Source organism: Mobula birostris, chromosome 25 (genome assembly GCF_030028105.1).
Source record: "Mobula birostris isolate sMobBir1 chromosome 25, sMobBir1.hap1, whole genome shotgun sequence".
NCBI classification, from domain to species: domain Eukaryota; kingdom Metazoa; phylum Chordata; class Chondrichthyes; order Myliobatiformes; family Myliobatidae; genus Mobula; species Mobula birostris.
Window position 1 is genome coordinate 533,122 of NC_092394.1, and position 22,757 is coordinate 555,878.

The window sequence follows — 22,757 nt, forward strand, 5'->3', positions numbered from 1 at the left end:
TATAAATTCCTGGACTATCCCTACATAGAACATAGAACAGTACAGCACAGTACAGGCCCTTCGGCCCACTCCCTTTCTTGAATAAGGGAACAACATCTGCAACCTTCCAAACCCCCGGAACCTCTCCCCTCCACATTGATGATGCAAAGATCATCGCCAGAGGCTCAGCAATCTCCTCCCTCACCTCCCACAGTAGCATGGGGTACACCTTGTCTGGTCCCGGTGACTTATCTAAATGATGCTGTCCAAAAGCTCTAATACATCCTCTTCCTTAATATCTACATGCTCAAGCTTTTCAGTCTGCTGTAAGTCATCCCTACAATCGCCAAGATCCTTTTCCGTAGTGAATACTGAAGCAAAGTATTCATTAAGTACCTCTGCTATCTCCTCCAGTTCCATACACACCTTTCCACTGTCACACTTGATTGGTCCTATTCTCTCATGTCTTATCCTCTTGCTCTTCACATACTGGTAGAATGCCTTGGGGTTTTCCTTAATCCTGTCCACCATGGCCTTCTCATGGCCCCTTCTGGCTCTCCTAATTTCATTCTTAAGCTCCTTCCTGCTAGCCTTATAATCTTCTAGATCTCTATCATCACCTAGTTTTTTGAACTTTTCGTAAGCTCTTCTTTTCTTCTTGACTAGATTTACAATAGCCTTTGTACACCACGATTCCTGTACCTTACCATCCTTTCCCTGTCTCATTGGAATGTACCTATACAGAACTCCACGCAACTATCCCTTGAACATTTGCCATATTTCTTCCATAAGTTTCTCTGAGAACATCTGTTTCCAGTTTATGCTTCCAAGTTCCTGCCTGATCGCCTCATATTTCCCCTTACTTTAATTAAACACTTTCCTAACTTGTCTGTTCCTATCCCTCTCCAATGCTATGGTAAAGGAGATAGAATTGTGATCACTATCTTCAAAATGCTCTCCCACTCAGAGATCTGACAACTGACGAGGTTCATTTCCCAATACCAGATCAAGTACAGCCTCTCCTCTTGTAGGCTTATCTACATACTGTGTCAAGAAACCTTCCTGAACACACCTAATAAACTCCACCCCATCTAAACTCCTTGCTCGAGGGAGAAGACAATTGATATTTGTGAAATTAAAATCTCCCACCACAACAACCCTGTTTTTATTACATCTTTCCAGAATCTGTCTCCCTATCTGCTGATGTCCCTGTTACTATTGGGTGGTTTATAAAAAAAACACCCAGTAGAGTTATTGACCCCTTCCTGTTCCTAACTTCCACCCACAGAGACTCCGCAGACAATCCCTCCATTACTTCCTCCTTTTCTGCAGCCGTGACACCTCTGATCAACAGTGCCATGCCTCCACCTCTTTTGCTTCCCTCCCTGTCCTTTCTGAAACATCTAAAGCCCGGCATTCGAAGTAACCATTCCTAGTGGAGTGACACAGGGGTCAGTGCAGGGTCCATTGTTGTTTGTTATCTGTATCAATGATCTGGATGATAATGTGGTTAACTGGATCAGCAAATTTGCAGATGACACCAAGATTGGGAGTGTAGTGAACAGCATGGAAGGTTATCATGGCTTGCAGCAAGATCTGAACCAGATGGAAAAATGGCAGATGGAATTTAATACAGAAAAGTGTGAGGTGTTGTACTTTGGTAAGAACAACCAAGGTAGGTCTTACATAATGAAAGGTAGAGCACTGAGGAGTGTTGTAGAACAAAGGGATCTGGCAATACAGGTCTATAGTTCATTGAAAGTAGCGTCACAGGTAGATAGGGTCATAAAGAACGCTTTTGACACATTGGCCTTCATAAATCAAAGTATGTTATGTAGCACTCACTTCAATAATAAGCAAATGCTTTGAGAGGCTGGCCAAGGACTACATCTGCAGCATGCTACCACCCACACTGGACCCTCTACAATTCGCCTACCTCAGATAGATGACGACAGATGACGCAATAGTGACAGCTCTACACACCGTCCTTACACATCTGGAGAAGAAGGATGCTTGGTGAGAATGCTGTTCTTGGACTACAGTTCAGCATTCAGCACCATAATTCCTTCCAGGCTCAACAAGAAGCTCAGTGTCCTTGGCCTTCACCCTGCCTCGTGGAGCTGGATCCTGGACTTTCAGTCAGATCGCCAGCAGGTGGTAAGAGTGGGCTCCCTCACCTCTGCCCTTCTGACTGTCAACACAGGTGCCCCTCATGGCTGTGTCCTAGGCCCCCTCCTTTACTCTCTGTATACCCATAACTGTGTCGCCACCCACAGCTCCAATCTGCTAATTAAATTTGCTGATGATACTACATTGATTGGTCTAATCTCAAATAATAACAAGGCAGCCTACAGAGAAGAAGTCATCACCCTGACATAGTGGTGTCAAGAAAAGAACCTCTCCCTCAATGTCGCAAAAACAAAGGAGCTGGTTGTGGACTAGAGGAGGAATGGAGACAGGCTAACCTCTATTGACATTAATGGATCTGGGGTTGAACAGCTTTAAGTTCCTCGGCATACACATCACCGAGGATCTCACGTGGTCTGTACATACCAGCTGTGTGGTGAGAAAAGCACAGCAATGCCTCTTTCACCTCAGATGGTTGAAAAAGTTTGGTATGGGCCCCCTAATCCGAAGAACTTTCTACAGGGGCATAATTGAGAGCATCCTGACTGGCTGCATCACTGCCTGGTATGGGAACTGTACTTTCCTCAATAACGGGGCTCTGCAGAGAGTGGTGTGGACAGCCCAGCGAATCTGTAGATGTGAACTTCCCACTATTCAGGACGCTTATAAAGACAGCTGTGTAAAAAGGGCCCGAGCAATTATTAGGGACCCGAGTCACCCCAAATACAAACTGTTCCAGCTGCTACCATCCGGGAAATGGTACTGCAGGAACAACAGGCTCTGGGACAGCTTCTTCCACCAAACCATCAGACTGATTAATTCATGCTGATACAACTGTATTTCTGTTATTCTGACTGTCCTGTTGTACATACTATTTGTTATAAATTACTATAAATTGTACATTTAGGCGGAGACATAAAGATTTTCACTCCTCATATCTGTGAAGGATGTAAGAAATAAAGTCAATTCAATTCAATTTGAAAGTTGTATAAGACATTGTTGAGGCCTAATTTGGAGTATTGTGTGCAGTTTTGGCCACTGACTTACAGGAAAGATGTAAATAAGGTTGAAAGAGTACAGAGAAAATGCACCTGGATGTTTGTGGGTCCGGAATACCTGAGTTATATGGAAAGAGTGAATAGGCTAGGTCGTTATTGCTTGGAAGGTAGAAGATAGAGAGGAGATTTGACAGAGGTATACAAAATTATGAGGGGTATAGATAGGGTAAATACAAGCACGCTTTTTCCACTGAGGTCAGGTGGGACTACAACCAGAGGTAACAGGTTAAGGGTTAAGGGTGAAAGGTGAAAAGTTTAAGGGGAACATGAGGGGAAACCTCTTCACTCAGAGGGTCATAAGAGTGTGGAACGAGCTGCCAGCACAAGTTGTGCATGCAACCTCGATTTCAACGCTTAAGAGAAGTTGGATAGGAACACGGATGCTTGGAGTATGGAGGGCCATGGACCCAGTGCAGGTCAATGGGAGGAGGCAGTTTAAATGGTTTGGCACAAACTAGGTGGGCCAAAGGGCCTGTTTCTGTGCCGTACTTTTCTATGACTCTTATTACAAGAGATTCTACAGATGCTGGAAATCCAGAGAACACACCAAAATGTGAACTGTTTATTTGGCCTGATCAACCCTGGCTGGGTCACCTGGGTGAGAGTGTCTAATACTGAAAGACCCAAAACACTCAATGACCCCATTACTGATGATATGTCCCAGTGCATCCTTGGATGTATCTCAGCATCCCTCCATAGATTCAGCCTGACTTGCCAAGTTCCTTCAGGATGTAGTATATATTAACAAATTAGAGCCTTCTGATTATTATTATATCTCATGATTTCCTTAATAGTGTCATGAAATGGTGCTGAGGTAGAATGGTGCAGCAGCTCCAGGAAGCCAATGGGCTATTTTTGCTCCAATTTCCTGTACCCTGGTATCTTACTTCTGATCAGTTGAAGTGACCATGAAGATTTGCATACCAATTGTAAGAAAAGTAGAAGAGTTGGCAAAGGGTGTTCGGATATAGCTGTAGGATGCTGTGAATGGAATTGTTGGGGAACGTTATCCAGCTTCACCTCAGAGAATGAGAGCTCCCCAAGCTTTTTGGAACAGAGGTTCAAATAATGAGTCAGTGTTTTTCTAGAGCACAAATATCAAATATACTCATAAATACAAGAGAATACAGAGAAGTGCTAATGCAAACTGGTTATACATTGTGTGACACATCCAGTATGTATGTATGTTCTCATAGTAACATAGACAGTTCTGTAAACAGAATCCACGTGTATGGGAGTTAATTTTAGTGTACTGTTCACAGAAAGAATTCAGACACAAATTATGCAAGGTATCTGGTGTATTTCATAAAGAATAGAAAATGGCAATGACTCGGCCCTGACTCATTAGCTGAGTCAGGGTTCAGTTATTCTGATCAAAGGGTTCAAAAAACATTAACTTTGTTTCTCTTCCACAGATCCTATCTGACTCAAGTATTTCCAGAAATTTCTGTTAATCTGTGTTTTTACACTGTACGCTTAACATGATGTATATATTCCAGGCACTCAAATACCTCACAACCATTTTTACATCAAAACTATTTTTTAAAAATTAAGATCTACAGTTTGTTGATTTTCTTCTTACTTTTTTTGATTGGTACAGAGAGCAGCTTCTTGCTCTGTTAATTCTACCCCAGGTCCCAGGAACATAGTGTATTAGTTCCACTCTATAATCTCTTTCCTGCAAATGTCTGTCTGAAAAACCAATCCAATTATTTCTCAAAAACTCTAACTGACTATTTTCACTTGCCTTACACATGATGGGTTTCAGCTTATTCTTTAGCTCTTTTTAACGCTTAACCTAGTTAAGGATTTCCTGCACTGTTCGCTTTACACCTATGACTGTGAGGTGAAGCAAAGCTCCAATGCCATTTTCAAGTTTGTTGACGAGACTACTGTCATAGGCTGAATCGAAGGCAGTGACAAATCAGTATATAGAAGAGAGATGGAAATTCCAACTTGAGTGGTGCCACAACAACAAGCCTTTACTTAATGTCAGCAAGATCAAGGAGCTAATTATTGACTTCAGGAGGAGGAAAGCAAAGGTCCATGAGCCAGTTTTCATTGGAGGATCAGAAGTGGAAAGGATTAACACCTTTAAATTCCGTGGTGTTGTCATTTCAGAAGACCTGTTCTGGGCCCAGCATGTAAGTGCAATTATGAAGAAAGCATGGCAGCACCTCTAGTTCCTGAGGAGTCTGCAAAGATTTGGCATGACATCTAAAACTTTGACAATCTTCTAAAGATGTGTGGTGGAGAGTATATTGACTGGCTGCATCACAGCCTGGTATGGAACTAACAATGTCCTATAAAAAGTAGTGGTTACAGCCCAGTCCATCACGGGTAAAGTCCTCCCCACCATTGAGCACATCTACACAGAGCATGTCGCAAGAAAGCAGCATCCATCATCAGGGACCCCAACTACTCAGGTCATGCTGTCTTCTCACTGCTGCCATTAGGAAGAAGGTACAGGATCCTCAGGACTCCATCACCTGGTTCAGGAACAGTTATTACCCCTCAACCATCAAGCTCTTGAACCAAAGGGGATAACTTCACTCAACTTCACTTGCTCATCACTGAAATGTTCCCACAACCTATGGATTCACTTTCAAGGACTCTTCATCTCATATTCTCGATATTTATTGCTTATTTATTTATAATTATTATTTCTTTCTTTTGTATTTGCAGTTTGTTGTTTTTTTGCACACTGTTGCACTCATTTAGTGCAGACTTTCATTGATTCTATTATGGTTATTATTCTATATGAATTTATTGAGTTTACCTGCAAGAAAATGAATCACATGGTTGTATATGTTGAAATATGTACTTTGATAATAAAGTTACTTTTAACTTTTATAATTACCCTGCACATCTCTTTATACCTTTTGCCCAGAATTTTAAATTTGTGACCCGCCCTCTGAACTATCTGATTTTGGGAACAAGATTCACAACACGCTGGAGGAACTCAGCAGGTCGGGCAGCATCCGTGGAAATGATCAGTTGACGTTTCGGGCCGGAGCCCTTCGTCAGGACTGAAGAGGGAAGGGGCAGAGGCCCTATAAAGAAGGTGGGGGGAGGGTGAAGGAGAAGGCTGGTAGGTTCCAGGTGAAAAACCAGTAAGGGGAAAGATAAAGGGCTGGGGGAGGGGAGGCAGGGAGGTGATAGGCAGGAAAGGTGAAGAAGGAATAGGGGAAAACACAATGGGTAGTAGAAGGAGGCGGAACCATGAGGGAGGTGATAGGCAGCTGGGGGAGGGGGCAGAGTGACATAGGGATAGAGGAATGGAGGGGGAGGAAATTACCGGAAGTTGGAGAATTCTATGTTCATACCCGATGCAGATTGGGGGATCGCTTCGTCGAGCACCTCCGCTCCGTTCGCCACAACAAACGGGATCTCCCAGTAGCCACCCACTTCAACTCTGCTTCCCACTCCCATTCAGAGATATCCATAGATGGCCTCCTCTACTGCCATGGTGAGGCTAAACTCAGGTTGGAGGAGCAACACCTCATATACCGTCTAGGTAGTCTCCAGCCCCTTGGTATGAACATAGAATTCTCCAATTTCCAGTAATTTCAATCGACTTCTCTAACTTCCGCTAATGCCTCACCTCCCCCTTGTACCCCATCTGCTACTCATTTTTATGTGCACATTCTTTCTCTCACTCTCCTTTTTCTCCCTCTGTCCCTCTGAATATACCTCTTGCCCATCCTCTGGGTCCCCCCCCCTTGTCTTTCTTCCCGGACCTCCTGTCCCATGATCCTCTCGTATCCCCTTTTGCCTATCACCTGTCCAGCTCTTGGCTCTATCCCCCCACCTCCTGTCTTCTCCTATCATTTTGGATCTCCCCCTCCCCCTCCAACTTTCAAATCCCTTACTCACTCTTCCTTCAGTTAGTCCTGACGAAGGGTCTCGGCCTGAAACGTCGACTGCACCTCTTCCTACAGATGCTGCCTGGCCTGCTGCGTTCACCAGCAACTTTGATGTGTGTTGCTTAAGTAAATCAATTACGTGTATTGAATAGATTTTTGAAAAATGTGTGAAAACTATAATACTGTATATTAAAAAAAGTGAGGCAGTGTCCAAAGCTTCAATGTCCATTTAGGAACTGGATGACAGAGAAGCTGTTCCTGAATCGCTGAGTGTGTGCCTTCAGGCTTCTATATTTCCTACCTGATGGTAACAGTGAGAAAAGGGCATGCCCTGGGTGCTGGAGGTCCTTAGTAATGGACGCTGCCTTTCTGAGACACTGCTCCTTGAAGATGTCCTGGGTACTATGTAGGCTAGTACCCAAGATGGAGCCGACTAGATTTACAACCTTCTGCAGCTTCTTTCGGTCCTGTGCAGTAGCCCCTCCATACCAGACAGTGATACAGCCTGTCAGAATGCTCTCCACAGTACAACTATTGAAGTTTTTGAGTGTATTTGTTGACATGCCAAATCTCTTCAAACTCCTAATAAAGTATAATTCCCTCACCCTCCCTTCCCCTATCCCTATTTCTCTCTGCCCCCTCCTCCAGCTGCCTACCACCTCCCTCTTGGTTCCGCCTCCTTCTACTACCCATTGTGTTTTCCCCTATTCTTTCTTCAGTTTTCCTGCCTATCACCTCCCTGCTTCCCTCTCCCACCCCTTTATCTTTCCCCTTACTGGTTTTTCACCTGGAACCTACCAGCCTTCTCCTTCCCACCCTCCCCCCACCTTCTTTATAGGGCCTCTGCCCCTTCCCTCTTCAGTCCTGACGAAGGGTTCCAGCCTGAAACCTCAACCGATCTTTTCCACAGATGCTGCCCGACCTGCTGAGTTCCTCCAGCGTGTTGCGAGTGTTGCCTTGACCCCAGCATCTACAGAGTATTTTGTGCTGTTGGGAACAGCTCCCCTTCAGTTCTCTCTCACCCCCTCCTTCTGTCGCTCTCTCCCTCTCTCCTTACATTGTTCCCTTCCTCTCTTCTTCCACTGTGCTCTCTCCCCCTCCCTGCTTTCGCAGTTGGGTGACCAGAATTTGATGCAGTACACCAGTAATTTTACAGTTTAACATTACGTATCTATTCTTGTACACCGTGCCACTGTTTACTAACTATTCTTTCACCATACTGCTGCTGTTATTAGCAACTAAATCTACAGTCTCATTCCAGCAAACAATATCATGATCTTTGTAGTAAGATTTATTTTGTTATTTGTCTTAATCTGCCAATCTATCTGTATCCCTTACAGTCCTGTTACTGCTCTTCTGACGAATTACCACACTTCCAAACATAGTGCTGCTCGTTCATGTCTAACTCGTTACTGCATGTAAAAGTCATTTCAAGCCTCATACCACCTACCACACTCCAGTCAGCAAACAACCACTTACATTGCTTTCTGCTTTATAAATTTTATATACATTTTCCAACATTGTCACTGTTAGCCCTCAAGACCAATAAATCTCTCCAAATCTAGGAGACTGCAGCTATTAGATTCCCTGCTATATACATTTTCCTTTTTTGAAAACACATCAAAATATTCTATAAGGTTGGTCACATATTGACCTTTAAAAATAATCTGTTACAGCCCTGTTTTATTAACTGCTGTTTTTCCCCTCAGCTTATTATTTTCTAGAAGGTTCTCCAGCACTGAGGTTGAACTGACAGGCTTTGGTTTTCTGGAAATATCTGTGCACTACTTCCTGGATGACATTTGCCATTCTCCAGTTCTCTGGCACCTCCCTTGTCTTTCTGAGCTCCTCCTCCTCCTCTTCATTTCCTACAATGAACTCAGCTGCATTTCCAGAAGGCCTATTGACTTTCTTCCTTAAACAAAAAACAAAATGCTGGAAGAACTTAGCCAGTGAATCAGCATTTGTGAAAGAGAAAAAAAAATGGTATTCTCTCCGGATAGACTCATGGATCATAGAACAGTTGGCTACTAATTTGTGTAATTTACAGCAATTTAATGACTACACTGTACTGCTGTCACAACAGAGCAAACTTCACATCATATGTCTGTTAATAATAAATCTCATTCACTCTGGAATCTAGCATCTATGCACTGGCACCTTAGCCTAGCAGCTGACATGAGTGTCAGCTGAGAGGTTGTCACAAATTCAAGGAAGTCAGGTTTCGAAGTATATACAACGGTCGTTAAAGTTGGGTCTTGGAAAAAACAATCTTTGTTGTGATATGACGATTTCTATATGAGAGTTGCCACTGAGGTCAAGTCAATTTTCACTTATTTTCAGTTTTCATGCACCAAGACAACAGTTAACATATTTACAATGCTTGCTAAATGTACGCCTGGGTCAACTTAAAAGCTCAAGTTCCATAAAGAGCATGATTATATATTAATATAACTTTATTAATTATTACCAGAAGGCCTCTGTTGTTCAGCTCTCCATAAAGCCAAGGTCATCCAAATCTCTGCTGCTCTCCTCACAGCAAGAACTATTCACTATTTCATCTAAACCAGTCTTGCAGATAGGGGCCTTAGCAACATTAATGATCCTTCCCATCGTTCCAACAATCTCTTTGATCCCCTACCATCAGGCAGGAGATACCAAAGCATTAGTACAACAACTGTTAGGATGGGAAACAGCTTCTTCCCTTCGAGGTGTAAGACTACTGAACAACCTGCCACCACATATAATCTAATCATAGTCTCATTGTGATAAACTGCCAGTAGCATTATACTGTTCACTTTTTAATTTGTATCATATATGGACCTTATTATTTGTTAATATTTTGTAGTATTATTACTGTGTTATGCATATAAGTTATATGTACTGTATTAATGCCCTTGGTGCAGAGGAACATTGTTTCATTTGGCAGTACATGTATACAGTTCAATGACAATAAACTTAACTTGAACTATTTTGGAAGTTTGGCAATTCTGGACCAAACTTGAATCACTGAAGGAATCTGGACAGCTGGGTTAGAGCATTCTAGCTAGTGCAGCATCATCTGGTATGGGAGAGCTATTACACAGGATCGAAGTAAGCTGCAGAGAATTGTAAACTTTGTCAGCTCCATCATAAGCACTAGACTCAGTAGTATCCAGGACATTTTCAAGCTCCAGCACATCCTCTTCCTTAATATCTACATGCTCAAGCATTTCAATCTGCTGTAAGTCATCTCTACAATCGCCAAGATCCTTTTCCGTAGCGAACACTGAAGCAAAGTATTCATTAAATACCTCTGCTATCTCCTCCAGTTCCATACACACTTTTCCACTGTCACACTTGATTGGTCTTATTCTCTCACATCTTATCCTCTTGCTCTTCACATACCTGTAGAATGCCTTGGGGCTTTCCTTAATCCTGTCCACCAAGGCCTTCTCATGGCCCCTGCTGTCTCTCCTAATTTCTTTCTTAAGCTCCTTCCTGCTAGCCTTATAATCTTCTACATCTCTATCATTACCTCATTTTTTGAACCTTTCGTAAGCTTTCCTTTTCTTCTTGACGAGATTTTCAACAGCCTTTGTACACCATAGTTCCTGGACCCTACCATCCTTTCAGTCTCATTGGAACGTACCTATGCAGAACTCCATGCAAATACCCCCTGAACATTTGCCACATTTCTTCTGTACATTTCCCTGAGAACATCCACTCTATCTAAACCCCTCGCTCTAGGGAGACGCCAATCGATATTTGGGAAATTAAAACCTCCCACCACAACAACCCTGTTATTATCACATCTTTCCAGAATCTGTCTCCCTATCTGCTCTCGATGTCCCTGTTACCATTGGGTGGTCTATAAAAAACATCCAGTAGAGTTATTGACCCCATCCTGTTCCTAACTTCCACCCACAGAGACTCCGTAGACAATTACTCCATGACTTCCTCCTTTTCTGCAGCCGTGACACTATCCCTGGTCAACAGTGCCACGCCCCCACCTCTTTTGCCTCCCTCCCTGTCCTTTCTGAAACATCTAAAGCTTGGCACTCTAAGCAACCATTCCTGTCCCTGAGCCATCCGAGGCTCTGTAGTGGCCAATAATAAGCACTACTGCAGCTGAAATCCACATTCACAGCCACGGGCACTTCAGTAAGCGATATCGTTTAAGATGTTTAAAAATCTTATTGATACTCAAAATTCATGAATCCCAACCTGCAGATTCAAGTTGTGAGTACAGTTCTGCTTTAAGAAAACAAAAGTGGGGATGCCATGCAGGTCTACAGGTACGATTGAAACATAGAGACCTTAGACCTCCCCCGCCACTCCCCATCACACCCACTCCCTATTATCCTGCTGGTGAATGTATAGTCTTTGGAAAATAAAACTGAAGACCTCAGAGCAAGATTGCAGTACCAGAGGGCATCAGGGACTACTGTGTACTTTGCTTCACTGAAACATGGCTCACACACACCATTTCATACACAGCACTACAGTTTGATGGCTTCACTATTCTCTGCAAACGCAGGACAGCTCAGACTTTTAAAGGTAGAGGAGGTGAAGTATCTTTATGATTAAGTCATTGTGGTGCACAGACTTGGCCATTCTGTCATAGTCCTGCTCATCCAACCTGGAACATCAATGGTCAAATGTCCACTTTTTCTGCTGAAGGAGTTTTCCACCATCATCCTGGTAGCGGTGTACATTCCTCCTCAAGCCAATGTCGGATAGGCACTGGAGGAGTTAAGCACCGTAACCAGCAGACACAAAACTGAGCACCCTGATGTCTTCCCTGTCATAGCAGGGGATATCAACCAGGCCACCTTGAAGAAGTCTCTAAACAGCTACCTCAAACATATCATCTGTGGATCCAGAAGAGTCAACACACTTGCCACCATCAAGAACACTTACCATGCTATCTCACGCACACAATTTGGAAAGGTGGATCACCTGGCTGTAGTTCTACTCCCAGCATATAGGCAGAGACTAAAGACCACAGCACCAGTGGTGAGGACCAAGAGGGTATAGTCATAAGAAATGGAGGAGAGCTTACAGGCCTGTTTGAATCAGTAGACTGGACAATATTCAGGGATTCATCTTTGAATCTGAATGAATACGCTATAGTTATTATCAACTTAATCGAGATATGTGTGGATGAGTGTCTGCCTTCAAGAACCTATCAGACATACACAAACAAAAGCCATGGATGAACCAGGAGATTCATAGCCTGCTGTGAGCTAGATTAGTGGCGTTCCAAGACCAGTGATTCAGAACTGTAGAAGATCAGGTACGATCTATGGAAGGCTATTTTAAGAGTGAGAAAACAATTCTGATTGAGGTTAAAGATGGAATTAGATGAACGTCAGGTCTGGCAGGGTTTGCAGACCATTACGTCCTACAAAGCAAAACCGAACATCATAAATGGCTATGATGCTTCACTCCCAGATCAGCTCAGCACCTTCTATCCATGCTTTGAAAGGGAGAGTAAAACTACATCTGTGTGAATCTCTGCAGCAACTGGCGACTCTCTGATCTCTGTCTCACAGGCTGATTTCAGATCATCTTTCAAGAAGGTGAACACTTGCAAGGCGTCTCACCCTGATGGTGTACCTGGTAGGGCTTTAAAAACCTGTGCCATCCAACTGGCAGGAGTGTTCAAGGACATCTTCCATCTCTCACTGCTGCTGTCAGAGGTTCCCACCTGCTTCAAAAAGGTGACAATCATACCAGTGCCCAAGAACAGCAAGGTGAGCTACCTCAACGGCTATCACCCAGTGGTACTCATATCTACTGTAATGAAGTGCATTGAGAGATTGATCAAGAATAGCATCAGCTCCTAATCTGCTGCAATTTGCCTGTCACCAAAATAGGTCTCCATGATAAGTCACTGGCTCTCCACTTGGCATTGGATCACCTGGGCGACAGTAATACCTACATCACGATGCTGTTTATTGATTGCAGCTCAGAAATCAACACAATCATACCCACAGTTCTAATCAACAAGCTCCAAAACCTGGGCCTCTGAACCTGGCCCTGCAACTGGATCCTTGACTTCCTCTTCGGGAGACCACAGTCTGTGTGGATAGGAAATAACATCATCTCCTCATTGATAATCAACACTGGTACACCTTCAGTATGTGTGCTTAGCCCACTGCTCTACTCCCTCTCCACCAATGACTGTCTGGCTAGGCACAAATCAAATGCCAACTATTAATTTTCCATGACACAACTATTGTTGACAGAATATCAGAAGGTGATGAGGAGGCATACAGGAGCTAGAGAGATCAACTGGTTAAGTGGTATTGCAACAACAACCTTGCACTCAACATCAGTGAGACCAAGGAATTGATTGTGGACTTTTGGAATGGGAAGTCGAGGGTTAGAGTTAGGGAACACCTACCAATCCTCATTGACGGATCAGCAGTGGAACGGGTGAGCAGTTTCAAGTTCCTGGCTGTCAACACTTCTGAAGATCTATCCTGGGCAAGCAATTACAAAGAAGGTACAACTGCGGCTGTATTTCATTAGGAGTTTGAGGAGACTTGGTATGTCATCAAAGACACTCGCAAATTTCTACAGATGTTCTGTGGAGAACATTCTAACTGGTTGCATCACCATCTGGTATGTAGGGGCGACTGTACAGGATGGGAAAAAGCTGTAAACCCAGCCGGCTCTATCAGAGATGCCAGCCTCCCAAGCATCCAAGACACCTTCAAAAAGTGATGCCTCAAAAAGATGGTATCCTTCATCAAAGATCCCCATCACCCAGGACATGCCCTCTTCTCATTGCTACCAACGAGGAGGATGTAGAAATACACACAACATTTCAGGAACAGCTTCTTCCCCTCCACCATTAGATTTCTGAATGGACAATGAACCACAAACACTACCTCACTATCCTTTTGCCCCTATTTTTGCACTATATATTTAAATCTAAATTTTAATATATACTTACTATAATTTAGAGGTTTTTAAATTACAGTATGTATTGAAATGTACTGCTGGCACAAAATAACAAATTTCACGACCTATGTCAGTGATATTAAACCCGATTCTGATTGAGATAGGGAGTTAGATACAGAGAGAATTGAGAGATATGGACATGGTGTTTGATTATTAACTTGACTGGTTTGGCACAACACAGCGAGCCAATGGGCCTGTGCCTGTGCCTGTACTGTTCTACGTTCTAGTGTCTAGAATTTTACTGTCTTGTTCAGGCTTCCAGCAGGTGACTGAAAGAAGCTTCAGTACATTTAAGATGCTCAAAGTTCTCTCTCATAGCTGCTATGCTCTATAAGGAGCAGAACGACAACATTGTATCATCAGCTATTGTTCACTTTTACTCATGTAATTTCCCATCCACAGATGTTAAGATAAGTGCTCAGTACTTCTTGGTTTCCTTCCTTCTCAACTATCATATCATTATCCCTGGTAGTTCAGTGCATAGAACAGAAAAGATCAAGTCCAAAGGGCAGTTCTGTTGTAAGGGGAGGAGCTGCACAGTCAAACTTGACTGATAGATTGCAATAACATCAATGAAGTTGTTTAATACCAATGACTGATTGTAGAACACTATTACGTTGTCATTGGGGAGAGTCCAGAGGAGGTTCACGAGGATGATTCCGAGAATGAAGGGATTAATATATGAGGAGCATTTGGCAGCTTTGGGCCTGTGCTCACTGGAATTTAGAAGAATGAGAAAGGACTAGTTAGGGCGGATGTGGAGAGGATGTCGCTTATGGTGGGGGGAATCCAGAACTAGAGGACACATCCTTAATATTGAGGGTGAACTTTTAGAACAGAGGTAAGGGGGAATTTTTTTAGCCAGAGAGTAGTGGAATGTTCTGCCACAGACTGCAGTGGAGGCCAAGTCCGTGGGTATATTTAAAGCAGGAAGTTGATAGTTTCTTGATTGGTCAAGGCATCAAAAGATATGGCGAGAAAGCAAGTGTATGGAGTGAGTGGGATCCGGGAGCAGCCATGATGGAATGGCGGCGCAGACTCGATGGGCTGAATGGCCTAATTCTGCTCCTATGTCTTGGGCCCTTCTAACAGACCCTAATCTGTTAAATTAGACAACCTCTCCTCCTCCATTCTCACCCTGAATACCAGCATGCCTCAAGGCTGTGTGCTGAGCCCTCTTCTGTACTCCCTTTTCACCTATGACTGCATTCCTGTACATGGTTCTAACTCCTTAATCAAGTTCACAGACGACACCACGCTGGTTGGCCTGATCAGAGGGGACGACGAGACGGTCTACAGGGACAAGATCCAGCACCTGGCCGCGTGGTGTGCCGACAACAACCTGGCCCTTAACACCAGAAGACCAAGGAGATCATTGTGGACTTCAGGCATGCTAGGAGCCACACTCACGTCCCCATCTACATCAACGGAGCTGTAGTGGAGCGTGTATCAAGCTTCAGATTCCTTGGTGTCCACATTTCTGATGATCTCAACTGGTCCCTGAACTCCTCCATCCTAATCAAAAAGGCGCAACAGCGCCTTTATTTCCTGCGGAGCATCAAGAAAGCTCACCTCTGTCCAAGGATACTGATGGACTTTTACTACTGTACCATTGAGAGCATACTCACCAACTGCATCTCAGTGTGGTATGGCAATTGTCCCGTATCGGACCGCAAAGCACTCCAGCGTGTGGTGAAAACTGCCCAGCGGATTATCGGTACCCAACTGGCCACCATTGAGAACATCTTCCATAAACGCTGCCTGGGCAGGGCAAAAAGCATTATCAAGGCTGCATCTCACCCTAACCATGGACTTTTTACTCCACTCCCATCTGGTAGGCACTACAGGAGCCCCCGCTCCTGCACCAGCAGGCACAGGAAGAGCTTCTTCCCTGAGGCTGTGACCCTGCTGAACCTCACATCACAGCGCTAAGCAGTATTGCACCCATATTGGACTGTCTCAGTACTTTTATACTTGTATGCTGTAGCACTTACTTTTTATCCGCAGTTATTTTGTAAATAATATTATTCTTTTGCACTTCTGGTCAGATGCTAATTGCATTTCATTGGCTTTGTATCTGTACTCAGCACAATGACAAAAAAGTTGAATCTAATCTAATCTAATTTAATCTTTTGGTCTAACACCGCAGTACAATACTGGCCCTTCAGACTAACGATATTGTGCCAACCTTTTAACCTGGTCCAAGATCGATCTAACCTTCCATTCCCACATTATTCTCTATTATTCTTTCATCCATGTGCCTATTAAGAGTTTCTTAAATGTCCCTAATGTACCTGCCTCATCCCTGCAGTGTTCCATACATTTAGCAATCTCTGTAAGAAACCAACATTTGATATCCCCCCCCCATACCCTCCTCCAATCACCTTAGAAGTATGTCCTCTCACATTAGTCATTACTGTCCTGGAAAAAAGGCACTGGCTGTCCACTCTATCAATGCCTCTTATCATCTTATACGTCTCTATCAAGTTACCTCTCATCTTCCTTCACTCCAAAGAGAAAAGCCCAAGCTCGTTCAACCTTTCCTCATAAGCCATACTCTCTAATCTAGAAAGCACAGAGTGAGATACTGAATATACAACATAGAATAGTACAGCACATTACAGGACCTTCGGCCCACAATGTTGTGCTGACCCTCATAAACATAGAAAATAGGTGCAGGAGTAGGCCATTCGGCCCTTCGAGCCTGCACTGCCATTTATTATGATCATGGCTGATCATCCAACTCAGAACCCTGCACCAGCCTTCCCTCCATACCCCCTGATCCCCGTCTTAAATATAGCCAATGAACTGGCCTCAACTGTTTCCTGTGGCAGAGAATTCCACAGATTCACCACTCTCTGTGTGAAGAAGTTTTTCCTAATCTCAGTCCTAAAAGGCTTTCCCCTTATCCTCAAACTGTGACCCCTCGTTCTGGACTTCCCCAACATCGGGAACAATCTTCCTGCATCTAGCCTGTCCAATCCCTTTAGGATTTTATGCGTTTCAATCAGATCCCCCCTCAATCTTCTAAATTCCAACGAGTACAAGCCTAGTTCATCCAGTCTTTCTTCATATGAAAGTCCTGCCATCCCAGGAATCAATCTGGTGAACCTTCTTTGTACTCTCAGAATGGCAAAGGTGTCTTTCCTCGGATTAGGGGACCAAAACTGCACACAATACTCCAGGTGTGGTCTCACCAAGGCCCTGTACAACTGCAGTAGTACCTCCCTGCTCCTGTACTCGAATCCTCTCGCTATAAAAGCCAGCATACCATTTGCCTTTTTCACCGCTTGCTGTACCTGCATGCCCACTTTCAATGACTGGTGTATAATGACACCCAGGTCTCGTTGCACCTCCCCTTTTCCTAATCGGTCACCATTCAGATAATAAAATGTCTCCTCTCATCCTCCTTCTCTCCAAAGAGTAAAGCCATAGCTCCCTTAATCTCTGATCATAATCCATACTCTCTAAACTAGGCAGCATCCTGGTAAATCTCCTCTGTACCCTTTCCAATGCTTCCACATCCTTCCTATAGTGAGGCGACCAGAACTAGATACAGTACTCCAAGTGTGGCCTAACCAGAGTTTTATAGAGCTGCATCATTACATCGCGACTTTTAAACTCTATCCCTCAACTTATGAAAGCTAACACCCCATAAGCTTTCTTAACTACCCTATCTACCTGTGAGGCAACTTTCAGGGATTTGTGGACATGTACCCCCAGATCCCTCTGCTCTTCCACACTACCAAGTATCCTGCCATTTACTTTGTACTTGCCTTGGAGTTTGTCCTTCCAAAGTGTACCACCTCACACTTCTCTGGGTTGAACTCCATCTGCCACTTCTCAGCCCACTTCTGCATCCTATCAATGTCTCTCTGCAATCTTCAACAAACCTCTACACTATCTACAACACCACCAACCTTTGTGTCGTCTGCAAACTTGCCAACCCACCCTTCTACCCCGACATCTAGGTCGTTAATAAAAATCACAAAAAGTAGAGGTCCCAGAACAGATCCTTGTGGGACACCACTAGTCACAATCCTCCAATCTGAATGTACTCCCTCCACCATGACCCTCTGCCCTCTGCAGGCAAGCCAATTCTGAATCCATCTGGCCAAACTTCCCTGGATCCCATGCCTTCTGACTTTCTGAATAAGCCTACTGTGTGGAACCTTGTCAAATGCCTTACTAAAATCCATATAGATCACATCCACTGCACTACCCTCATCTATATGCCTGATCAGCTCCTCAAAGAACACTATCAGGCTTGTTAGACACGATCTGCCCTTCACAAAGCCATGCTGACTGTCCCTGATCAGACCACGATTCTCTAAATGCCCATAGATCCTATCTCTAAGAATCTTTTCCAACAGCTTTCCCACCACAGACGTAAGGCTCACTGATCTATAATTACCTGGACTATCCCTACTACCTTTTTTGAACAAGGGGACAACATTCGCCTCCCTCCAATCCTCTGGTACCATTCCCGTGGACAACGAGGACATAAAGATCCTAGCCAGAGGCTCAGCAATCTCTTCCCTCACCTCAAGGAGCAGCCTGGGGAATATTCCGTCAGGCCCCAGGGACTTATCTGTCTTAATGTATTTTAACAACTCCAATACCTCCTCTCCCTTAATATCAACATGCTCCAGAACATCAACCTCACTCATATTGTCCTCACCATCATCAAGTTCCCTCTCATTGGTGAATACCGAAGAGAAGTATTCATTGAGGACCTCGCTCACTTCCACAGCCTCCAGGCACATCTTCCCACCTTTATCTCTAATCGGTCCTACCTTCACTCTTGTCATCCTGTTTTTCTTCACATAATTGAGGAATGCCTTGGGGTTTTCCTTTACCCTACTCGCCAAGGCCTTCTCATGCCCTCTTCTTGCTCTTCTCAGCCCCTTCTTAAGCTCCTTTCTTGCTTCCCTATATTCCTCAATAGACCCATCTGATCCTTGCTTCCTAAACCTCATGTATGCTGCCTTCTTCCACCTGACTAGATTTTCCACCTCACTTGTCACCACCATGGTTCCTTCACCCTACCATTCTTTATCTTCCTCACCGGGACATATTTATCCCTAACATCCTGCAAGAGATCTCTAAACATCGACCACATGTCCATAGTACATTTCCCTGCAAAAACATCATCCCAATTTACACCTGCAAGTTCTAGCCTTATAGCCTCATAATTTGCCCTTCCCCAATGAGATCAATACTCTCCTGGGAAATAAAGTAAGTTGTGATGGAACACATGAAAAGTGCAACAAAAAATGATTGCTATGAAACAGAACTAAAAGCAAACAGCCCAGGGTCAAAAGTCAAGAATTATTTACACAGTAGGGCATTCCACCTAGTGGTGAAATTGGTCAGTTACAGCCATATGAGATCAGCAAGGCAGCATATAGACTCACCAAGTTGATTTCATGCATTTTTATGTGTCTGAGGATCAGAGAAGCTATGAGTTCTAGGTCCCACTGTACTCCTGGATTGTCTGGAAGTTCTCTACAGAAAACAAAATTTAAAAAAAATACTCAGTTGTTAATTGTAAAAGAAATTTGGGAATTTAGCTTGTCCCATCAATTCCACTTTGTGGCAACTGGTGTGGCTGCTCTCTGGCCCATTCTCGACATATTACTAGACATTGTACTAGACATTGTTCCTGAAATAGCCCATATATTCTAGTGATCTAAAAACAATGTTCTGTACCTTGAAATCATAAAGAAATTTTCCAACCACAAAGCTATATTATAAGTGCTAGTGGTTGTGATTTCCTGAATTCAATGCAAAAACAGCATTTTTACTGCTGTAGAGCTGTTAGGGAGGGTTTAAACTAATTTGGCAGGGGGATGGGAACCAGAATGATAGAGCAGAGGAAGGGGAAAACAGAAAAAAATCTAAGATAGTGAGCAGTAAAGATGTCAGGAAAGACAGGCAGATGATGGGGCAAATTTGTAGCCATTGGGATGAGTTGCAGTGCAATAAAGTTGCAGTGAAATCAAAGCGAAAAGCACCAAATACTGGTCTTAAGGTGTTATACTTAAATGCACGCAGCATAAGGAATAAGGTGGACGATCTTGTTGTACAGCTACAGATTGGCAGGTATGATATTGTGGCCATCACTGAGACGTGGCTAAAGGATACATGTCTCTGGGAGCTGAATGTCCAAGGATACGCGGTGTATCGGAAGGATAGGAAGGTAGGCAGAGGGGGTGGCGTGGCTTTACTGGTAAGAAATGATATTAAATCATTAGAAAGAGGTGACATAGGATCGGAAGGTGCAGAATCTTTTTGGGTTGAGCTAAGAAATTGCAGGGGTAAAAGGACCCTGATGGCAGTTATATACAGGCCTCCAAGCAGCTGCGGTGATGTGGACTACAAATTACAACAGGAAATAGAAAAGGCTTGTCAGAAGGGCTGTATTATGATAATTGTGAGAGATTTTAACATGCGAGTGGATTGGGAAAATCAGGTCGGCACTGGATCTCAAGAGAGAGAACTTGTAGAATGTCTACGAGATGGCTTTTTAGAACAGCTTGCTTTTGAGCCCACTAGGGGATATGCTGTACTGGATTCAGTATTGTGTAATGAACCAGAGGTGATTAGAAAGATTGAGGTGAAGGAACCCTTAGGAGGCAGTGATCATAACATGATTGAATTCACTGTGAAATTTGAAAAGGAGAAGCCAAAATCCGATGTGCCGGTATTTCAGTGGAGTAAAGGAAATTATAGTGGCGTGACAGAGGAACTGGCCAAAGTTGACTGGAAAGGAACACTGGCGGGAAGGACGGCAGAGCAGCAGTGGCTGGAGTTTATGCGAGAAGTGAGGAAGGTGCAAGACAGGTATATTCCAAAAATGAAGAAATTTTCGAATGGAAAAAGGATGCTACCATGGCTGATAAGGAAGTCAAAGCCAAAGTTAAAGCAAAGGAGAGGGCATACAAGGAAGCAAAAATTAGTCGGAAGACAGAGGATTGGGAAGTTTTTAAGAGCTTACAGAAGGAAACTAAGAAGGTCATTAAGAGGGAAAAGATGAACTATGGAAGGAAGCTAGCAAATAATATCAAACAGGATACTAAAAGCTTTTTCAAGTATATCAAGAGTAAAAGAAAGGTGAGAGTAGATATAGGACCGATAGAAAATGATGCTGGAGAAATTGTAATGGGAGATAGGGAGATAAGGAGATGGCGGAGGAACTGAACGAGTATTTTGTATCAGTTTTCAGTGAGGAAGACATCAGCAGTCCACCGGACACTCAAGGGTGGCAGGGAAGAGAAGTGTGCGCAGTCACAATTACGACAGAGGAAGTACTCAGGAAGCTGAATAGTCTAAAGGTAGATAAATCTCCCGGACCAGATGGAATGCACCCTCGTGTTCTGAAGGAAGTAGCTGTGGAGATTGCGGAGGCATTAGTGATGATCTTTCAAAAGTCGATAGATTCTGGCTTGGTTCCGGAGGACTGGAAGATTGCAAATGTCACTCCGCTATTTAAGAAGGGGACAAGGAAGCAAAAAGGAAATTATAGACCTGTTAGCTTGACATCGGTGGTTGGGAAGTTGTTGGAGTCGATTGCCAAGGATGAGGTTACAGAGTACCTGGAGGCATATGACAAGATAGGCAGAACTCAGCATGGTTTCCTTAAAGGAAAATCCTGCCTGACAAACATATTACAATTTTTCGAGGAAACTACAAGTAGGCTAGACGAGGGAGATGCAGTGGATGTTGTATATTTGGATTTTCAGAAGGCCTTTGAGAAGAGCCCATGGAATTACGGGAAAGTTACATACATGGATAGAGCGTTGGCTGATTGGCAGGAAACAGAGAGTGGGAATAAAGGGATCCTACTCTGCTTGGCTGCTGGTTACCAGTGGTGTTCCACAGGGGCCCATGTTGGGGACGTTTCTTTTTATGTTGTACATCAACGATTATGGAATAGATGGCTTTGTGGCTAAGTTTGCGAATGATATGAAGATAGGTGGAGGGGCCGGTAGTGCTGAGGAAACAGAGAGTCTGTAGAGAGACTTGGATAGATTGGAAGAATGGGCAAAGAAGTGGCAAATGAAATACAATGTTGGAAAGTGTATGGTTATGTACTTTGGCAGAAGAAATAAACGGGCGAACTATTATTTAAATGGGGAGAGATTCAAAGTTCTGAGATGCAATGGGACTTGGGAGTCCTCGTGCAGGATACCCTTAAGATTAACCTCCAGGTTGAGTCGGTGGTGAAGAAGGCAAATGCAATGTTGGCATTCCTTTCTAGAGGAATAGAGTATAGGAGTAGGGATGTAATGTTGAGACTCTTTAAGGCAGGGGTCCCCAACCTTTTTTGCAACACAGTCCGGTTTATATTCTTGCAATATTCTTGCGGACCAGCTGACCCGGTGGGGGGGGGAGGGTAGGGTTGCCAACGGACAAGAGTAGCAGTCAAGTACGTTGTGTTTACCCACAGAAAGACTACAATGACCATGAAGCCTTGCACGGGCACCAGTGCGCATGCGTGTACGTGCCGATTTTTTTCTACAAATCGTTTTTGGCGATTTTGTACGGGGGCGGGGGGGGGGTGTTAATCACGACCGGAATATAGGTGATAAGCGGCTAATACACTCAATTTCGTTTCTAAAAGGATTTATCTGACGAATTTAATATTAAACACACTGCACATATTTTCCTCGCATGAATATAGTGATAAGTCAATTATCAGGTGAGCTTGAAGTAAGTGTTGAATGACTTTCCAGTAGAAGTGGTAGAGGGAGGTTCGATATTATCATTT

At 43.7% G+C, this 22,757-nt stretch overlaps 1 protein-coding gene across 7 annotated transcripts in view; it reads right to left on the minus strand.

Annotated features, from left to right (window-relative positions):
* The window catches only part of pigl (phosphatidylinositol glycan anchor biosynthesis, class L), a 168,209-nt gene that overhangs the window by 81,495 nt on the left and 63,957 nt on the right, over positions 1-22,757 (minus strand). For all 7 annotated transcript variants that reach the window (XR_011883116.1, XR_011883115.1, XM_072242914.1 and 4 more), the window contains exon 3: positions 19,402-19,492. Coding sequence is in view for 5 of the 7 variants with exons in the window: in XM_072242914.1 (XP_072099015.1) it covers positions 19,402-19,492 (91 nt within the window). In the remaining 2 variants the exon portion in view is untranslated. The remainder of the gene's footprint in view (positions 1-19,401; positions 19,493-22,757) is intronic.